The following is a 20538-nucleotide window of genomic DNA, read 5'->3' as shown; positions in this document are numbered from 1 at the left end:
ATGCTTTAACGATGGTAAATTGTTGATACTCGTTTCTAGTAATATATATATATATATATAATACACGCATACAGGGATTTATATTTAATTATTGAACTTCTAAGGCCCATTCGAAAGACCGGCTTTATAAGTATTGATTTTGTAGTCTTCTTTAGTATCGTTGCAAATTTGATCAGAATTGATGAAGATCAGAGAGGAGCTTCTTGTGAGAAACATATTAAAGACACATACTAAAGACACGTATTAAATCTTTAAAATATTCTTTTAAATATCATTTTATGTTTTTGATTTGGTTGGTTAAACTTTATATAATTTGTATATAACTATTCAAGAAATAACTTTTTTTTTGTTGCTTTTTATAAAGCCTCCTCTAATGCTATAATGCAGAAAACTTGGTAAGAATTCTTGTGATTAGAATTAATAGATATTGGGAAGAAAAAACAGATTAGTAGTCTGTGCACATGGAACTACGCATGAAAAATTGTATCCTATTTTGCTATAACGAAAAATGTATGTTTTTTTCATAAAAGAATAAAGCAATAAGATTTGGGAAGTAAAAATCTATAAATGTACATACCTATTTGAATGACTTAAATAAATTAGACTTATTGTAGAAATTAAAGAAGTGATAAATTATCTCGGCAGAAATGTTATTGCTTCAAATTAAATAAAGAAATAATCGTCGATGGGATTAAAATACTACCATAAAATGATTAAACGCATGAACCATTTTTTTTACCTTATACGAACAAGAATAAGTTACATAGGAAATATACTAAATTACATAGAATACTAAGTATAGCTCAGAATGTCACGTAACACTGTTTATATATTTATTGTTTCGCTCAAAATATAATTAAAATTTCAATTTTCTTCATAAAATTTTATTAAATTGCTTACAATTAGTTTGTAATAAAAGAATAATATTGAGAAGAGACCGAACGAAAGCAGAAAAAGAGAACATTCACGCATCGGATCATAAAACCATAGTCTACCTAAAATTTTGTAGTTGTTGCTTTCAAATATGTCATTTTTATTTTTTAGATACCAATTCTAAATATTTCGAACAGACGCGCTATTCTTAATTTTCAGAGAAACTTCTCTAATAATTAACAGAATATCTGAAATTACCTTTCAGCGCCATCTTGATCTAAAAATTCAAATAAAAATGTATTGTATTTTTAGGCAATTTAAAAAAATATATTATTCAATGTAAATACGTCTATCATTGATTTGTATTTACACACAAAAAGTCTCTTTCATACTTGAATCATCCTCGTACATATAGAAACTGTAAAAGAATTGTGATTTTGTGTGATCCTTAGTAAGCAAAAACTTCAAAGGAACAAAATATGTATGTTGTTATTAATCCTAGTAATCAATTGGTTTAAAATTTGCTTATTGTATTATATTTGTAATTAAAACTACTTGAGAGAATCGTAAAATATATATTCAAGTATATTTTTCTTTGATAAACTTCACAATCTCACATTAAGTTGAAACAAATATATTCTATTATTCCAAAGAAATTTGATCACTGATTGATTAATCGTAAATTTATTATGATTTAGCCAAATATTTAGAATAGTAAGGTTTTCGTTGAATGTGGAAGAGAATAGGAATATTACATTCAATTGCTAGATTCCCAGTGCGGGGTAGATTTGCCAACTTTATTTACTAGTGCGCTTGTGGCTGTAAGTTCTCTATATCTAAAATACGACGCTTTCGCTCGATATATGTAACAATTTTGCAATAGTGTCTCTTGTTTGTGTATAATATACATAACAAGAATTAGCAGATAAATTACTAATAATATAATTCTTTAATGTGCTTCTCGATTGAAAGAATCTTTTACGGATTTGAACGTTTTATATCAAGTGTAACTTTTATACTACTTGTCAAGCAGTCTGTACCATTATGAAAGAAAGGAACTCGCTAGATACAAAGTTGTTAATATTTCTCACGTTGTTATTGCGATATATGTACTTGCGTGCAGATAAATGTATAAGATATGAAAAAAGAGAGGCTGCGTTAAATCATTAAATGTTACAAATCATATACATAAATATATGTCGTAAAATGTACAAATTTACTATATTGGCAGACATATGCGTGTGTTTGATATACGTATGAAGTGATACCTTTCGTTAAATTTAATATATACCGTACTGGTCCATTTGAGAAGTTACTAAATAAATGATCTTCAATTTATACTGTACCATGTATATGAACAAAATGCATATCATAGCTTTGATATAACAAGTATTGTGAAAAAAATGAAAAAATATAAACGTCAAATTAAATTGTAATGACGAAAAAAGAAGGAAAGAAAACTAATTGTAAGAGAAGCATCTCAAATAGCATACAAAGCGTACTGTGTTGTCACATAAATATAAATAAATTTTCTCCTGTTTGTACAATATAATTAAGTGCATTATATTATTTTGTTTAATTTCAGGGAATCTGTACTGTCTGTGTGTGGCAATTAATATTTTCGTATTGTTCTTACACTCGCATATACAGTATCGGTTAAAAATTTGTGGACGCTAGGAGTAAATGTAAAAAATAAAAATTAATTAAAAAATAAACCAATAATAAATTAGACGAATGGGAATCAGTGTTAAGTAAAGCGTTGTTATATACAAATTGTTTATATTATATATACAAAATTTTTTAATAACTTAAAAAAGATATAAGATCTATTTTCAAATTTCCACTTAAAAATAATTTTATTTTAATTCAGACAGTAGTGTCTTTTTGTTGCAACTCAAATATCAAAAATATTTAACATAAAAAACTTGGCGTTGACAGAGTAAAATATGTTTATATACATTATATACATACGCACAAATCGTTATATTAAAAGTAACTATTCTATACTTTAACCAAGTTTTTTTACATTATACATATATTTTTGACGTTTAGATAAAATTATTAAAACAAAAGATACTACGACTTTGATTGAAATAAAATTATCTTTGAGTGAAAATTCGAAAATATACATACATTATTTGGATTAAATTAAATTAGGTCATACAATGTAAATAAAATTTATTTTAATTGGCACAATTTTATGATATAATTTTTTTTATGAAATTTAAAAATACTGCCGCTTGAATTGAAATAAGAAGACCCTTGAATAGGAGATACATCTCACTTGGGTTTTTTAAATTGTGCATAACAATTATTTTTCGAGAAGCGTGTACATTTGAAGCCTTTTTTCTGTGCCACTTGAAGCTCGAATCTTTTTTTTTTAAAAAGGTAATTTTTTATAATAAAGATTGACATCGCTTCGACGAGTATTTCAGTTATGACTCTTGTCCTATTGGCCCAAAGAGATAGATTGCTGGACAATTGTCGTCAGGATTACCGAGAAATTGCGCATATAATTCTTGATAACGTGATAAGTTCAATCCACCGCGTCTTCTGTCATCATCCTGTTAACATAATGAAGTACTACTTTAAAACAATCGTTCTTTTAATTTTTAATTAATATGTGCACATCTCATGAAAAAGGATACGATTATATTGAATCTTTCAGAATTTTATTGAATTTTGAACAATTGCACGGAATGGAGATAAAATAAGTATTTTAATGAAATAACAATTATAGTAGCGTAATTTGTTATTATTGCGTATTTTTTATTTCTAATAAAATAAAAAATCACATATCTTTTATTGGAATGTACTTGATTTAATACATTTAAAAAATTGCCTCCCAGTGAATATAAATTATCACTTTATAGTATTAGTTTTTTAATGTAACAGAAATTGATTTATTTATAAAAATTTAAGAGAATGTAAAAAAAGGAGTTTGATGGAATTTTCATTCTCTATTAAATAGTCATTTACGTTTAAAAGACTTTGATAAGCTTTATCAAGGATGTCTACATTATCCACAGCAATCCTTGAAGCACAATCATATCGAAATTCTTCAGCTCCAATTACGCCGTCCTCTGGAACAGACATTATAAATTATTTCATATAATAATTTCGATTAACAATTTCTTTTATTGATCTAATTTTATAGAAAGAAATTATGATTTATTAATTACAATACTATTCTACACAATGGTCGGTATACATATATGATCCATGTTTTATATTTAAAGACCAATTACAGAACTATTATTCGCATATTTTAAGATTTTTTAGCATATTTTAAAACTGTCTTGAGAATGGACTATGAATATCGGCCAATGTTTTCCCTATGTTTGTAAATATTGTACAGTACCATTTATGTCAAGTATTTTGAAGTGACTATCAATGAACATCTTCATAGCTTGAGGAAAATCGTTATAAGAACGACCAACACAGCTACTTTGCATAGCCTTTTTAAATTCTTCTGTCGTTACAACGTCGTTCTAGAAAAGGAATAATATAAGTGATAATCTTTATTTTAATATATTATAAAAAATTAAATTTTTTTATTCTTCATTAAATATATTTTATTCTCTATTATACATATACCAACAATTATATGAATCAAAATTTGGAAAATAATTTTAATTAAACGCTTATCGTGTAATATAATGAGTTCCAGATTTGAATTTTAGATAATATTTTTCACAATAGTGATATACCTTATCAAAATCTGCCAGATCAGCTATTTCATCCCATAAAGAGAGCATGATATGAAGATTTTCTTGGTATCGACTGTAATTAAACTCGCCTTTGCCTTCGATGATCGTCATTCTTAATGCCATGCACTCGAAATCATGCTTGTCCAAATATCCGTTGTTATCAATATCTGTAGTTATACAAGATGTTCTTCTAAGGGCACTTATTTTAAACTGTTAGATTTTTTTTACAAACAGAAGTGTTCCATTTTTATCTTATTATATTTGTACTGTTGAATATGATCTGATTAATTTATAGTCAATTTTTTCTTGTTTAAATTGCTTATATGTTCCTATCTCAGTAAGAACACCAACTAACACAATATCAATGTTATACACTCAACAATATAAATATAATATAAAATGTTATACTTAACAATTACATTATTAAGTATAAAATTACAACATTATGTTACTGTTTGTCATTGTTTTGACGATCATTCTTTTAAAGATGTCATTCTTTTAAAGATTATTTTAAATTTTAGAATTTTTAATTAACTTAATATGATATAATTTTTTTGTTAAATCAATTTTTTTAATTACTTTGTATACAAAATTATTTGGATAAGTTATCGAAAAATATGTATTTTTTGTACATACAAAAAAATTTTGTATACTTTTTGTATACATATATTATACATTATATATTAGGTGTTGGAATTAATTCGTAGCGTTTTACAAGTGATGGGAAGTACTTTCATTAATGTATTTTTTAATGCTCATGTGAAATAAATAACATTCTTTCATTAAAAACGCTACGAATTAATTCCAACACCTAATATAATATACATTAATATATATTATATATATAAATTATATAAAATATAAAACATTTTGCATAGAATATTCAGTAAAATGTTTTTGATAACTTTTATACATAAAATAATTAAAATAATCAATTGATGAGTATCTTTTTATATAAAATGTATTATTGCACTTTTTTATATATAAAAGTCACATAATCTTCTTTTATATAATAATAATTCTTTTTGTCATTCTGTATAAAGAAATATATGTATATTAATAATAAATAACTAAATATATAAGACAATCAAATTTGTATTAAAAAATCACATATATTTCTACTACTTAAAATATTTTGAAAAAGAAAGATATTTTTCTTTCAATTATATCGTTACATTTCATATTAAAAAAATAACAAAAAAATCATATTTTACATTTTCTTTTTTAGCGTGGTTATTATCTTATGTTTATTTAACACTTATTGCGAGATACCTCTTATATACATATTATATTACTATATCAATTACCATGCCACGAAATTTACACACACACACACACACACACACACACACACACACACACACACAAGAGGGACACACGAGATATGTAAGACAATGCAAGGGGATGCATTTGCTGCACGATGCAATATGTATTTACACAGAGGAGATATTTCATTAATTAATAAAATAAAAAATATTCATTTACTTTTTATTACAAATTTTATAATTTTGTCTTATAAAACAAAGCTTTATATATGAAAGAAATTTATCTATTTTACACTTTTATTTGTTTTTGCATAAGGAGTCACTATTTACTTCCAATTTTCGATATTTCGTAATTTCGTAGCGTTTATGCGCTGCCTCTTCATATAATCACATTGTCTTTCTAATTGTTGTCCTCCTCTGCTTGAAACTACCTCGACCACCCTTGCAATATCCACCGCATCTACTAACCATACAGAAATTTCACTACGAAATTAACGCGATTATCCCAGCTGTATGCCATCGCGATAATCTCTCTCTATAGTTTCCTTCACGAGATGTAAAATTCTTTGTTCTTCCGAACCGCGTACGACGAGCTTTCTCGCCGGTCAAAACGTACGCAACGAAACTTGCACGCGGAAAGCACGTCCGACGCGAAGAAATTGATTCTCGAGGATGGTGGTTTTACACTGAACTCGGCCAGAGTCTTGCCGGGTCTAAACTTAGGCTATCCCCTCTGAGCGGAGGGTACAAAGGCCGTGAAACGCTATACGAGACCGGAACTCAAACAGTGGTCATAGCATTGATGGTGCAGACGATAATAACAATGATAACAACGTCGCGGCGATGAAATTTATATCATATATGTTATATTTATATCCATCAAACTTGTTTCCTATAGAACCTCAAGTTCATTCATCTCAGCTGCTCTGCTGAGACTACCCATTTCTTCATAAAAGCGCTCTCGTCTATTTAAACATTATTTGAGTACTACGCACTAATTTGTTTATAATATAATATCTTATGCACTTTTAATAGTCACAAATAAGATCTGCCCAATTTATTAACAAATGCAATTATTACTCACTGCTATTATTCTTATTAAATTGTATATATCTATCTCTTTTATTTTAAATGTGAAAAGAAAGAGTCGCTGAAACTAATAACTATAATAATAAATTCTTTGATTTAAAAGATCGATTAATGACCAGTTTCCGTTCGCATTGTTAATATATAGTGTTCACACTTGCGCTTTCTTGCGCACTTTGTTTCTTTACTTCTTTACTTCTTAACGTCACTTATATAATAAAGTATATAATTTTATGGATACAATTTTTTTTCATAATTAATTCTCGATGTAATCGCGCGATAAACATGCAGAAATATAGTTTTAATACAATTTAATTAGAAGAATCAATAACAGTTTATTCTTTACTCTCTCTCAACTCTTTTGAAAATTATTTATTTATTGTTGAGTCTTCTAACAATATTCTCCAATCATATAAGAGGAAAAATTATAACTATTACCTATGCTTCTCTCATTTGCATCATATAAGTCGCGAAATATTTGAAGCCGTTCTATTTCCCCCATTCTAGTTCTTGTTGACCGTCGCAAACCTAAATTCTAAATAAGCTACAGATCAAAAGGGATCCGAATTTAACTGAAGCCCCGCTGAAATCAGACTCGACCGAGAACTTTCGTTGTGCTATGTCGGATGTGTGACATGCTATGAAGAGACATACGTTCTACTCGATGCTTGGCAATTATTTCCGAGATGAGACAACCTCGAGATCCAAGAGACAAAATACTGTACAATAAGACATTTGCGAAAAAGATAAGAAATAAATACGTGAACAAAAGTGAAATTTAAAGATAAAGAGAAGAAAAATACTATGTATTCGCTGTTTGTAATGAACAAAAAATTGAACAAAAGATTATTATTTCAACAACGAATTATTTAAATAATGATACATTTTAAATAGAAATTTATCGATTAATGTAACAATAGAGATTGGTAACTTTATATTTTGATATGTTTTTGGGAAAATTTCTCACATTCTGCCAGCCACTGTTCACTTCGCGACATTATTCTAATTTGAACGGAGGTCAACGAAGCAACGACTATCTTTCGCTGCCACCTCGATTTATCTTCTTGCTCTAGGTAAATGTATTTTCGTACATGGTCTGTCCTCGGTAGACACGGTGAATCGTCACAAGATACGCGTGACCACACTCTTTGTTGTCGATAGCGCGTAAATAAGCTCACATGTCAGAATTGGAAGCATTTGTGCATTTCAAAGTGTGGTCAAGTTGCCACTACGAATGCTCCGAAGCATTTGATTAACCAATTGGAAGAAAGAATTTTATTAATGACCAATTTATTATTGACCAATCAAAAATACTTCGAAGTATTCGTAGCGGCAACTCGATCACACTCTTAATGATTGTTTTAACAGCATCTTCAGTTCAGAAACAAATATTATATATTTTACATTATGATCCAATATATGTAATGATTATGTTTTTATTACTTTCTAAATTCTTTGGAATGGAATCTGACTGAAAAGAGTGAAAATTGAGTCAGTCTTAAAAAAAAGATTTCACTCTTCAGTAGAGTAAGATGCACTCTAAAAATTTTTTTTAGAGATAGTATTAAAAGTCTGCTATCTAACAAGTATAATAAGTATAATATAGACCGGGTAAATTGAATTTTAAATTACAAATTCAGGTATTAATGCGTTTCTATTCGGATTCTATTATTTAGTTTTAATGGATTCTTTATTTCAACATATTTCTTCAAATACATGATACATTACAATAATACTTGTACAATTTAGATTTATTACAAAAGAAATTCTAATTTGCTTTTTTTAGAAATTCCTCAGATAATCTCTCAAACAAAAGCATTCTTTAGATTATGTATGTACATATGCTTCAATCATGATTTAATTTGCTAAGATCTTCAAGAATGATTGATGGTATAGTCGTAAGCTAGGAAAGTGAAGTAATTCTGGCAAGACAACAATTTTATATAGAATGCACAAATGTGTTGTCTTAGTTTTCATTCTTGTCTCACTTCATTACCTGCATAGATAATATAGTAATAACGATCACGCATAAAAGGAGAAAAGTATATAGTGGATTTTTTTCATAATTTTGAACTACATATGGTAAGAAGACAATTGCAAATCGTATAAATAATTTTAAGTCATTTTTTTATTCAAATTTAAATAGATTTTACGAAAACTTAATGTTGTCTTCACTTTTATCATTCGAAATTATATTTTCATAACTAGCATACACTTCATTTGCATTCGTCGATGTTATTAGATAATAAAAATGTAAAGTTTTATTATCTATTTACATAATTAAAACTCGATTTGCACAAATCGTAAAGATTATATGTATACTTGCATAATATTCCAAAAGCCTTAATTGACACTATGAAATTTTTATCGAAGAGATATTGTTTTTATAAATTAATATAAAACAATATAATAAATTGTTATTTGTTTACGTTCTCCTAAAGATTCAGAAATTTCTGCACTTTTTTATTAAAGATTAAATATGTATCTAAAATTTTCGCTAATAAAAGATTTATTTTATGCTCATCGGAAAGTGCATGCTTGTATGATTGTCACTAATCACTGAAATTTACGAAGACAAATTTTCATCCTTTATAATTGTGATGCATAGATGTGATTGAGATAATCCGTTAGATATGTATATATACTGCTTCTAAGATATACTTTTAGATTATAACTTACACGGCAAATTATTGCCAAGTTAAATGTCACTATAGACTCTTCGCAATTATGCGGTTATTTGGCAAATAGCCTATCCGGTAATAATTAAAGTAGTCGGCCAGATATTCGCTTCCAACTATGTAAACGCAAGAGTGATAAATGCGCGATTTATCTTGCGGAGAGATAATTCATTGGTGCGAGTACATCATCGCTTTTCGGAGATGTCTCAATGCCGCATGATTTAATTCGATCTTTGTCTAAAATTTGTACACGCGATGAGAAAATCATGTAAAACATTTCTCTTTTATAAACACCAGATGGAAATTACGATCACTATCTCCATGATCAGCTCGCAATCAATTATAGAATATTCATACTGTTTACGTGTCATAAATCTCGATATTTTTCGGAAAGCTTTCAAATAATGTTTAATTTTTCATTACGGTTATGTATTTTAAATTAAACAATTGATAATATTTTTTTAACATTATATTTGTTTGAAAATAGATTAATATTTTTTGGAAAATATTTTTTATGCACATTTCTTGTAAATATAAATAAAAATCATTTCAAATAAAAATTCATTTAAAGAATAAAAGGATATTTTTCGAATTTTTGACACATGAAAAAAAAGTTTTAATAAAATTTTATCAATATAATACTAATAAATAAAGTATAATAATAATAAAATATAATAATAATAAATTAAACTGAAATCTCCAAAAGAAAAATCATATTTTACTCGACTTACACTTATATACTTACCTACATGCATCTCTACTTGTTCAAAAATTACATTTATATTAGGTATACAAGAAAAGAAAAAAAAGGAAGTTAATTGATACGACTAATATACCGTTGTACCGGTTCTTAATCTAATTCTCCGGGCAAATTTTATAGGTAATTAACTATTACTTTTACATTGAAGAATCCGTTAAACTTAATTTCGAGATTCAGTTAGTTAACGGTTGATATTTTTTTTGAAATTTTTCCAAATATTTGAAAGCTGAGTCCAAATGGTTGCTCAATAATTTATAAATACAACAATTAACTATGTCCAACACTGCATTCCAATTATTCATTCTCGGAAAATTAATTTTCTTTTTACTTTGTGCATTATAAACATGAACGTTAAAAAATAAATTTTTACGAACATTTTATTAATTATCTTAAATATTACATATTATAAATTACAAATATAATAGGCAAATAAAAATTTTTATTGCCTTATAAATAATAATTTGATCCTATTAAATTTCTATTTAATAAAAAATCTTACATATATTAAAATATATTAACATAATATTTTATAAAATTTTTGTGTACACTCCCTGGTATTTTGTAACAAGCGTATTTTGTCATCATTTTGACGTCAACTTATTTTTAATGCCAGGATTGTTTATAGTTTATACAATATGAAACTTAATAATTAATTTTCTATTCTATTTTTTTGCAGTAGATATTTTGATTTTAAAGTAATTTATTTATTTAATCATTAATAAACAAATGAAAATTTTAGATGATTCAATTCATACGGTGTATCTTAAATTTCCATATTATTTAAATTTCTTATTTAAATTTACGTTATTTAAATTTCCACATTCTAGCATTATAATTTCAAATAAAGTCAATTAATTGACGTTAAATTTATTATTCTACAAATATATATACGACAACGTTTTCTCGATCAAAAATGAAAATGTCAAAATAGGAATCGTTTTTTAATAATAAGTGATTGTGAAAAATAAGGATTCCTTAAAAAATGATTTTTTATTAAAAAATGATTCCTGTTTTGACATTTTCGTTTCTGATACATATATATGAAGTTAAAATAACTCCAAAATAATTATTAAAAGTTTTCAATCAATCACGATTTATTTTAATGTCATTTTGACCCTATTATAACTTGTTATTTTGCTTAAAGTAAATACTAAAAACCCGGCGATAAATGATGACTCTATATTTTTATCGAATTGATTTCGAATTCATTGAAAAATGATCTAACATTCATATGGTGTCCGAAATTATTATATTGCGGTTGTTATACTCATTAGAGACGAGTGAAAATAGTCTGGAAGAGATCCGCATCCGATTAAGCGCGATGAAGCAGGTACTCGTCATATAAGGCATGCTTTCGTAGGCAGCCGTCAGTTTGAAAGTGCGAGCTGTCGCGCGTGGAGCCGATACAAAATACTATAAATCCACGCACAAGAAATCAACATGTGGCTGGGACTTCGTTTTGTGCTGATCACGTTACTCGCCGTTTCCGGTGAGTTTCGCAATTTTAGAAGTGTTCGTGAGTGCAAATCTTTTTCTACGTCAAATCAAGCGCCAACCTGTTTATTAAACGTCAATCAAAGTCTCGAAAGCGTTGCATTTAGAATTAGCGTAATATAAAAGTGTTCCACTTCTAATTCATTAACTATAGTGTATTACATCCTACTGTTTAAATAAATATTAATAAATAAAACTTTATGAAAGGAATAACTTTCATCCTCTAACATTGAAAACAAACACATTTTATATATTCTTATAGATTTCTTTGAAATGCTGCGTAAATCTTATTGAAGCAAACTTATATATTTTTATAAAATGTTATAAAAAATGTTAAATCTATTAAAAATTGTTTTAGCTCATTATTTCGATAAGTGCCATTCAAATAGCATAATCTTTTAATTATATCCATTCTTTTACTCAAGCAATTAAATTTTGTTAATCTTGTGACATGTATAGCTTTAGATAACAGCAAGAATTTAAAAAACATTATTTTACTATTACATATATTATTATAATATGTAATAAATTAATGTTATGTAATATAATCGATTTATGTTCAATTGTCGATATTATGGAAAAATAAAAGCTATTTATTTTGTTATTATTTACATAACATGAGACTAAATAACTCTTACAAAATAATCTAAATTTATTAAGTTTAGTAAACTCATTGATTTAAATATTGGATTTAAATTTCGGATAATTATAACTTTTATAATTTAATTATTATAAATTAATACATTACAGTCAGAATTTGTGCATAATTAATTTACTTGATATACGTAATTTTAGGATAAAATTAAAAAAGCAAAGTGTAAAAAGATATATGTGAAAATGTTTTATTTAAAGAACGTAAAGTAAACACTTAGATTTAGAACGTTTAGAACTTTTGAATAAGAGAGAGTGATGAGAGAGAGAGAGAGAGAAAGAGAGAGAGAGAGAGAGAGAGAGAGAGAGAGAGAGAGAGAGAGAGCGGGCAAAAATAACTAAACTCCTTTTTTTTATTTATGTCAGTGGGATAAAAAATAATGTAATGTATTTCTGTATAAAAAAGGAAATTATTACATGATTAAGTTAGAACATAAAATAGTTTTTAACAGTAATATTCTTATTTAATTTAAAAAATTGCTTTTTTTTTTAATAAGAGAGTATTACTAGATAACATACATGTTGCATAAGATATCTAAAAGACATTTTTTAGATATCTTACAACGTGCACATTATCTAAATTATTGCTAAAGAATAAATAGTTGAAATATTTCATTTTATCTCCAAAAAAGTTTTACTCTTATTTATTAAAAAATGATAACGTATAAAATTATATCAATAAAGCTATATTTACAAAGTAAAACATAACGGAACAAAAATAAGAGATAAATTAATAGATTTGGAATTTTGCTTTGAACAATGATACTGCAATGTGCCACAAGTTTTATTTCTGTTTTTGCATTCGGGTGAAAACGATGGCGCTAATCGCATGAGATTTCTCTTCGAACAAGTGTAGTACATCACACGCTACAGATATCCATTTCTGAACAACCAAACGGAACGTGAAAGTACAGTACGTCTCAAGATAATCTCATAATCGTGAGACATTGAAATCGTTTCGATCTGTGATAAAAGAAAGAAATATCAGTCTTCTTAAAAATGATCTTTTTTTTATTCATTTTATTAAAAAAGTAAATACTTTTTTCATAAACTTATTTTTCCTGCAGTATTGCAAGATTTCTTTTAATTACAGAATTTTTTGCTTCCAGTTTAAAAATCTCAAAATAATTATTTCTTAAAGCGATGATTTTTATTTTTAATCTCGATTTTATTTTATTTTAAAATATTTAATTTAAAAATCTACTAAAAGTTAAGATCTTTATTTAAGAAAAAAAGAAAAACTATATCTTTAATTGTTGCCAAAAAGAAAAATTATATTTTTAACTGCTAAAGAAACTTGCTAAAAGAAACTCCAAAGAATATAAACTATAGGTTACAAATAATTAAACGATAAGTTATATATATTGTCGTAATAAAATTATTACTAAAAATAAACTAATTTCGCGATTGATACTTTTTTAGCTGTATGATTAATTTCGCGCATGCGTACATATACGCTGATAAAGTACTTTGAGTGAAAGTTCGCGCACTTTGTAATAATTTTGTTATTACTTATAATTAATTTGTACAAAAAGGACTTATTGATTTTTTTATAATCTGAAAACAAGGAAAATGTGGGTCACATGACTATACCTCTACATCGTAATCTTTTCAGCGAATATCATGGCGGAGAAAGGAAAATCCGGAGAAGTTCCTTGTATAGACGACAACAAGTTCTATCGTAATCCTAAGGCACCATCGCATAGCATCTGGTCACCTACAGAATGTGCTAAATATTTTCTCTGCTTAGGTAATTACAGATCATATAAAAAAAGAAAATTCATTTAAACTATCAATTAAGTTTTTTTTAATTATTTGTCTAGAATCAGAATAAGGGAAAATGATTGTGCTTTTACAAATTAATTTCACCGATAAATAAATTTAAAGGACATAATAAAATGTTTTGAGATATCTGATCTTATATTTCTGTGCGAGTTTACATAAAAATTGCAAAATCAAAACGTTCTTAATGTACAAAGAAAAGAGTATTACTGTCATTATTCATTGTGAAGATAAGTATTTGAATTAAGTTTTATTTTTTATATATGTATTTTTGATAAAAGACTTATGAAAACAATATTTGTAATTACGAATACAGTTATATAATATTAAAGAATGTTTCACATGTAAAAATATATCCCTAATAGCACACTTCATCCGGGATACATCCTGGAGATGTCGTTAGAATATTCGAAGGACACACGGATGTTCTAAGGACATCCTCTGGAGGTCTGTGCTGTAAGGGATACATATTATATTCTTTGTTATTACACTTGTTCTTTTACGTGAATATTTTCAAAATTGTTTTTATGCTAAAAAATATCTTATTATTGATAATTATTCCTATTACTTATATTATTTATTGTATTTTTATTATTTTTAGTGATTTATCATAACAATTCTATATAATATGAAATTTAGAGAAAATTTAATTTACATATGTTAAATAATATTTCAGATAATGAAGTATTTGAATTCAAATGCTCGCAAGGACTTCTTTTCGATGTTTCCAGGCAGATTTGTGATTTCAAGACAAATGTCAATAATTGCGACATAACTTCAGGTATATTTTAGATTTATGTTAAATCTATATATGTATATTATATATATATACAGGGTTGGCCATATTCGACGGAAAGATCTGGCAAACACTGTAACTTTTGACAGAGATGTTAGATCGAGTAACGACGTTTCCCATGATTGAAAAAAAAACATCTTTCCGTCGAATATGGCCAACCCTGTATATATATATATATATTCTGAAACATGCAAACGAAAGGTTGACAAACCCTGCGACTACAAATAAATATCGGCAAACTTTATGCCGATTTCTACTCTTAAGAAAGCGATCGAATGTTATACACGCAATACTTTCACCCGGAAAATCATACAATAGTGACAAATGTTAATCATTTCTTTGTTTTTGGACAAATTAAATCTTTCATTAGTTCTAATTTGGAACACACGTGTTGTTAATAGATTTTTAAATTATGTAATATATATATATATATATATATCTATATATATATATATATATATATATATATATATATATCTAAATATTTACTGCAAATAACTATTGTAGCCAATGAATGTAAAGTTGATGAATGTTTTAACTTTTATTTCAAATAAAATATACACAACGAACATACGTAATTCTTGTTTTAATTTTTTAGTAAAATTAAAACTCTTTTTGGAAAGATTCATACAGTCTTTATGATGTTTTTGTAGTTTAAAGAAATATAACAAATAACAAAAAGCCTTTCAGAGTCAATACAAGTTGTTAAGAACAAGTTGTTAACAAGTTGATTTATTTATTAAAGTCTGATTCGAATTTTTTTATTTGTTTGAAAGAATATAATTTATATATACCGAATGGTGATGTGAAGTTTTCAAAGTTTCTCGTAGATGCTCAACCAGCAAAGCCATTACTCAAGAATGGCGAATGTGATGAGGAAAGTTTGGCTTGCGGAGATGGCACGTGTCTTCCTGCTCTTTATTTTTGCGACGGGAGCGTCGATTGTCTCGATGGCTCCGATGAAGGCTGGTGTGGTAAGAAATGCGAACAATACGCAAACGTATATATTAATCTCTTCATATTTGTACTAATAGAATTCCTTACTGAGCGTGCCGAAAATTATTTTAGCGAGCCGGTTTTTCAATGAATTTTTTACTTGTAGAGAATTTTGTTGCAATAAAAACTCGATATTACAATAAAATTAAATATTCAAATATAAAATTAATACGAAACGATTGAAAAAGCTTTAATTTTTTATAATTTCTCAAATTAGAGCAGAATCTTCGAGATGAATATTTTTCATTTATAGATAGTTTTGTTGCGATAAACATTCGATATTACGGTAAAATTAAATATTCAGATATTTTATTAATTAGAAAATTTAAAATTAATACAAAACAATTGAAAGAAAAAAGTTCATATATATATATATATATATATATATATATATATATATATAATTTCCCGAATTACATTGTTTCATAAAATATTTCGCATCTTTGAAATATTTTTGTTTAAAAATTAGAAAATATGAAAAATGGCACTTTTATTTTTTGATCATATTATGAAACTAAAATATTTATAATGCACATCGTTAATACAAATATTAATCTGTTGTAGACATGCGACATGATATAAATGCCGCACCAATTTGTGACATAGAAAAATGTCAATTACCAAATTGTTGGTGTTCTGAGGAAGGGACTCGAATTCCAGGAAATCTCACTGCACACGCAATTCCACAAATGATAACAATTACTTTTAATGACGCTGTAAATGCAGAAAATTTTGAACTTTACTCAAGTAAGTTAATAAAAAATTAATGCCGTCGATTGAATTAACAAATTTATAATTTTTTTTTTATTTAAAAGATCGGATAAATCTACAATGTATCCTAAATCAATTGCAGAATTGTTCGTGAATAATTACATTAACATATTAATGCTAATTTTTTCTTTGTCCCAATGATATTAAGGATTTCTCAGAAAATTATTATACGAAAATTATTATATGATTATTTACAGAAATTTTTACGGATGACAGAAAAAATCCTAATGGCTGCCCTATAAAAGGTACTTTCTATATTAGTCATCAATACACGAATTACAGAGATGTGCAATATTTATGGAACACCGGTCACGAAATAGCCGCACATTCTGTCACGTAAGAATATTTTATATTTCAAATATAAAAAAGGAGAACTAAAACTGTAATAAAAAAATCATTATATATAAAGAATCGTTTAATTTAATACGATGCTTTAAAAAATGAATCAATTTATTTACTAGACATCGTGGTCCGGAAGAATGGTGGTCGAAGAATGCGACGATTGAAGATTGGTTCGACGAGATGGTCGGAATAGCGAACATCATCAAGAAATATGCAGCGGTTCGTATCGGAGAAATCAGAGGTAGAAATCTTATTTTCAGTTTTAAAATTATATTGGAAAGTTTATTGATAGAATGCATTATCATGTGTAATATAAACTTAAATTATATAATTTGATTGTAACAAATATCGCATGAATCTTGTCAATGAAATGTAATTTTGTTTAAAAAAATTGAATATTTATTATAAAATAATGTATGTATGTCGTAGGGGTAAGAGCACCTTTTCTACAGGTCGGATGGAATCGACAATTTCTGATGATGTCTGAGTTTGGCTACGTTTATGATTCCTCAATTGTTGCACCTTTCTCCGATCCACCCTTTTGGCCCTATACACTTGATTACAGGCCGCCGCATCCATGCGTTCGTGCAGGTCAACTTTGTCCTACTCGTTCTTATCCAAATATCTGGGAACTACCTTTAAATCAATTTTTGACAAATGTATGAATCACATGCAACCGAGAAAATTGATTGATAAGTACCAAACAAAAATAAAAAGCTGAGACCATTTCTATCTCAGATTATTAATTGTAGGACATTGTGATGAGTAATAATACAAAATTTAATCTTCTTACATGGCGAAAGATCGAATAATTAAAAAGTTCTTATAATTAATTTTATGGATTAATTTTCTTTTCATTCTAGTATCTGTCTATTAAGTTTAATTTATATTTCACAATGAAAGCGATCTAAAAAATTGAAATAGAATAATTTTTTTCGAACTTTTGTCCATGACAATTATTATGGTCTCTATTTTGTATCTCTTTTTTTTGTCTTTGTTGTATAGAATTATTTGTTGCATTTTTGTTCAGGATTATATGTGCAGTACTGTAGATTCATGCCCCTCTGACTTATCTGGCGAAGACATTTATAAGATACTCATGCTGAACTTTAAAAGACATTATCTTACCAATCGTGCACCTTTCGGGCTACATTTTCATGCATCATGGTTTCAAAATCCCATGTATTTTTATGCATTTAATGTAAGTAAAACTTTAAACATTACTATTAAAATCGATGATGATTATTATTAACTAACATAAAGGAAATTATTTGAAATTATATTATATTTATTATCTACTATATTATTTCCGTTATTTATTCCAACATTTTTAAAAGAATAGCTACTGTTGGTATTTATGGTATACATTATTTTCTATGAATTTATTAATTTAAAAATTCATAAAACTAAAAAATTGCAATATACTCAAAATTATTATAACTTCCGTTTACAGATTTCCTTAATTTGATAAATTTTATTTCTATTTAATCTTATTTTTTTTCTGTAAAAATTTATTTTTATATTTAATTAGAAATTCATCGACGATCTACTTCGATTGGAGGATGTATTTTTCGTTACGAATCATCAGATAGTGGAATGGATGCGTAAACCAACACCTCTGAATGAAATTGAGAAGTTTACACCATGGCAATGCACGAAGAGACATTTTGAACCATACGAGATGGCTTGTGACTTGCCAAATAGTTGCAAATTACTTAGTAAAGTACTTAAATCATATAGGTATTTACATACATGCTTCGAATGTCCAAAACAATATCCATGGTTAAGAAACGAATTCGGAATTGAGTAAAAATGATAGAAGCAACTTATATAGAACTTGTTATTCTATATATATTGCTTGTATATCATAAAGAATTCACATAGTACCTTATTTAGATGTGCAATCATATTATTTATTATAAATTTAATTATATTATAGATATAAAAACGTTTATCTTTGTAAGAAAATGGCATTTATTTCCTGTATATGTAAACTTCCTCAATTAATAATGCAAAATAAATTATATTTTTATTTAAAAAATAGAAATGGTAATCAATATAAAGATTAAGATAAGTTTCTTTTGTAAGATGTAACACATATTGATAAAGATCTTTTTAGTTTATCCTTCTTGTTGTATGAACGGATTCTGAATAGATTCCATGCCATCTACAGGACAGATAAGCACTACAGATGTTCCTCTGCACACCACCAAACCCAGCATACGAGTGTCTTGATTTAATTTGTACGGATCGTCTGGATCTGTATAATTAAAAGAATTGTTTGGGTTACAATATATATTAAAAATTTATCAAATATGATATATAATTGCAATTAAGAAAATAATTATAATTGCAATGTACAATTATATTTTTAAATAAACAATAGTAAATACAAAGAGATTTCACTACTTTACACGCGATATTGATACTTTTATATAAAATCATTTTTTACATTTTTAAATAATAATTAAAAAATAAATAAAATATATAAGCTCCTAAAAAGTACTCCGTTTAATATGAAAACACTATATTATATATTTATTAATACTTTTGTCAAAATACATAAAGAAGCATTATTAAGTAGAAGCATAAAATCATACAAGATTATAATCTACAACCTATATAATCCTTCTTGTAATCAATTAAATGAAATACTGTTATTAAGCATTACACATACCTCTAAGATATTCCTTTGTGTTGTCAAGTACTAGGTTGAGTAAAGGATCATAACCTTTAAGGATACCTTCAGCTTCTCTGCCACCGGCAAATTTTACTCTTATATTCTTTTCGAGATACTTCGACAAATCAAGAATGCTTTCTTTCCTCTTCTTCTCTTTGTGCTCAACATTCTGTTGCTACAAAAATATGAAAAATATGCTAAGATTTATGAGAAATTCAGTATTAAGCACATGTGACAGTTTACCTGTTTCGGCGCCTGTAAAGAAAACCATGAGATTAATTCGAGGTAAGTTTTAAATGAGGTTATAGAAAAGTGAAGTTGTGCAATTTCGTACTTACAGACATCTTTGCGGTTATACGAGAATTTAATCGGAAATAACGAACCTTTGTGAGTCAATAGAAATGCGACGCTATACAACGCGTCGGAATAAACAATAACACAAAATCGTAATAAATTCAGTTTTATAAATCATTCCATATCATTCAGAAGATTCTGAATTGTCGGCCCGCACTCGACCGATTATTTGATAAATCGACTATCGACTTTTCCCGCGTTTAAAATCGATAAATTTGAATCGAGATTTCAAGGATATTTTTGATACTTTTAGCGGGAGATGTAAATTGAAACTATTTTTACCTGCAATCTACCTTATAT

At 27.0% G+C, this 20538-nt stretch overlaps 3 protein-coding genes across 7 annotated transcripts; 1 reads left to right on the top strand and 2 right to left on the bottom strand.

The window, feature by feature from the left end:
* Positions 1-3034: 3034 nt before the first annotated feature.
* On the bottom strand, positions 3035-7675 carry Scp1 (Sarcoplasmic calcium-binding protein 1). 5 transcript variants are annotated; one of them, XM_011056470.2, is made up of 5 exons: positions 7373-7675; positions 4584-4750; positions 4235-4364; positions 3892-3956; positions 3035-3437 (listed from the first exon to the last, which is right to left on the bottom strand). In XM_011056470.2, the coding sequence occupies exons 1-5, from the start codon at positions 7434-7436 to the stop codon at positions 3309-3311; spliced, it is 555 nt and encodes a 184-aa protein (XP_011054772.1). In that variant the 5' UTR covers positions 7437-7675; the 3' UTR covers positions 3035-3308. The 5 variants fall into 5 exon arrangements, with proteins under 5 accessions (XP_011054772.1, XP_011054769.1, XP_011054770.1 ...); XM_011056467.2 differs by having other exon boundaries at positions 3853-3956; positions 7373-7662; XM_011056468.2 differs by lacking the exon at positions 7373-7675 and adding an exon at positions 6317-6556 and having other exon boundaries at positions 3853-3956.
* Positions 7676-11725: 4050 nt separating this feature from the next.
* On the top strand, positions 11726-19251 carry ChLD3 (Chitin and LDLR binding deacetylase 3). The gene is made up of 10 exons (XM_011056475.2): positions 11726-11861; positions 14133-14267; positions 14976-15080; positions 15926-16069; positions 16656-16838; positions 17060-17198; positions 17324-17445; positions 17634-17863; positions 18235-18405; positions 18736-19251. Exons 1-10 carry the CDS (start codon positions 11813-11815, stop codon positions 19012-19014), a joined length of 1557 nt encoding a protein of 518 aa, XP_011054777.1. The 5' UTR covers positions 11726-11812; the 3' UTR covers positions 19015-19251.
* Positions 19155-20469, bottom strand: LSm7 (U6 snRNA-associated Sm-like protein LSm7). Its single transcript, XM_011056474.2, has 4 exons — positions 20223-20469; positions 20128-20139; positions 19882-20059; positions 19155-19464 (listed from the first exon to the last, which is right to left on the bottom strand). The coding sequence occupies exons 1-4, from the start codon at positions 20226-20228 to the stop codon at positions 19325-19327; spliced, it is 336 nt and encodes a 111-aa protein (XP_011054776.1). The 5' UTR covers positions 20229-20469; the 3' UTR covers positions 19155-19324.
* Between the last annotated feature and the right edge of the window lie 69 nt (positions 20470-20538).

The sequence above is a fragment of the Acromyrmex echinatior genome, chromosome 3 (genome assembly GCF_024713525.1).
Source record: "Acromyrmex echinatior isolate Ae372 chromosome 3, ASM2471352v2, whole genome shotgun sequence".
NCBI classification, from domain to species: domain Eukaryota; kingdom Metazoa; phylum Arthropoda; class Insecta; order Hymenoptera; family Formicidae; genus Acromyrmex; species Acromyrmex echinatior.
Note: the sequence above shows the minus strand (reverse complement) of the source record. Positions and strands in the feature narration are given on the sequence as shown.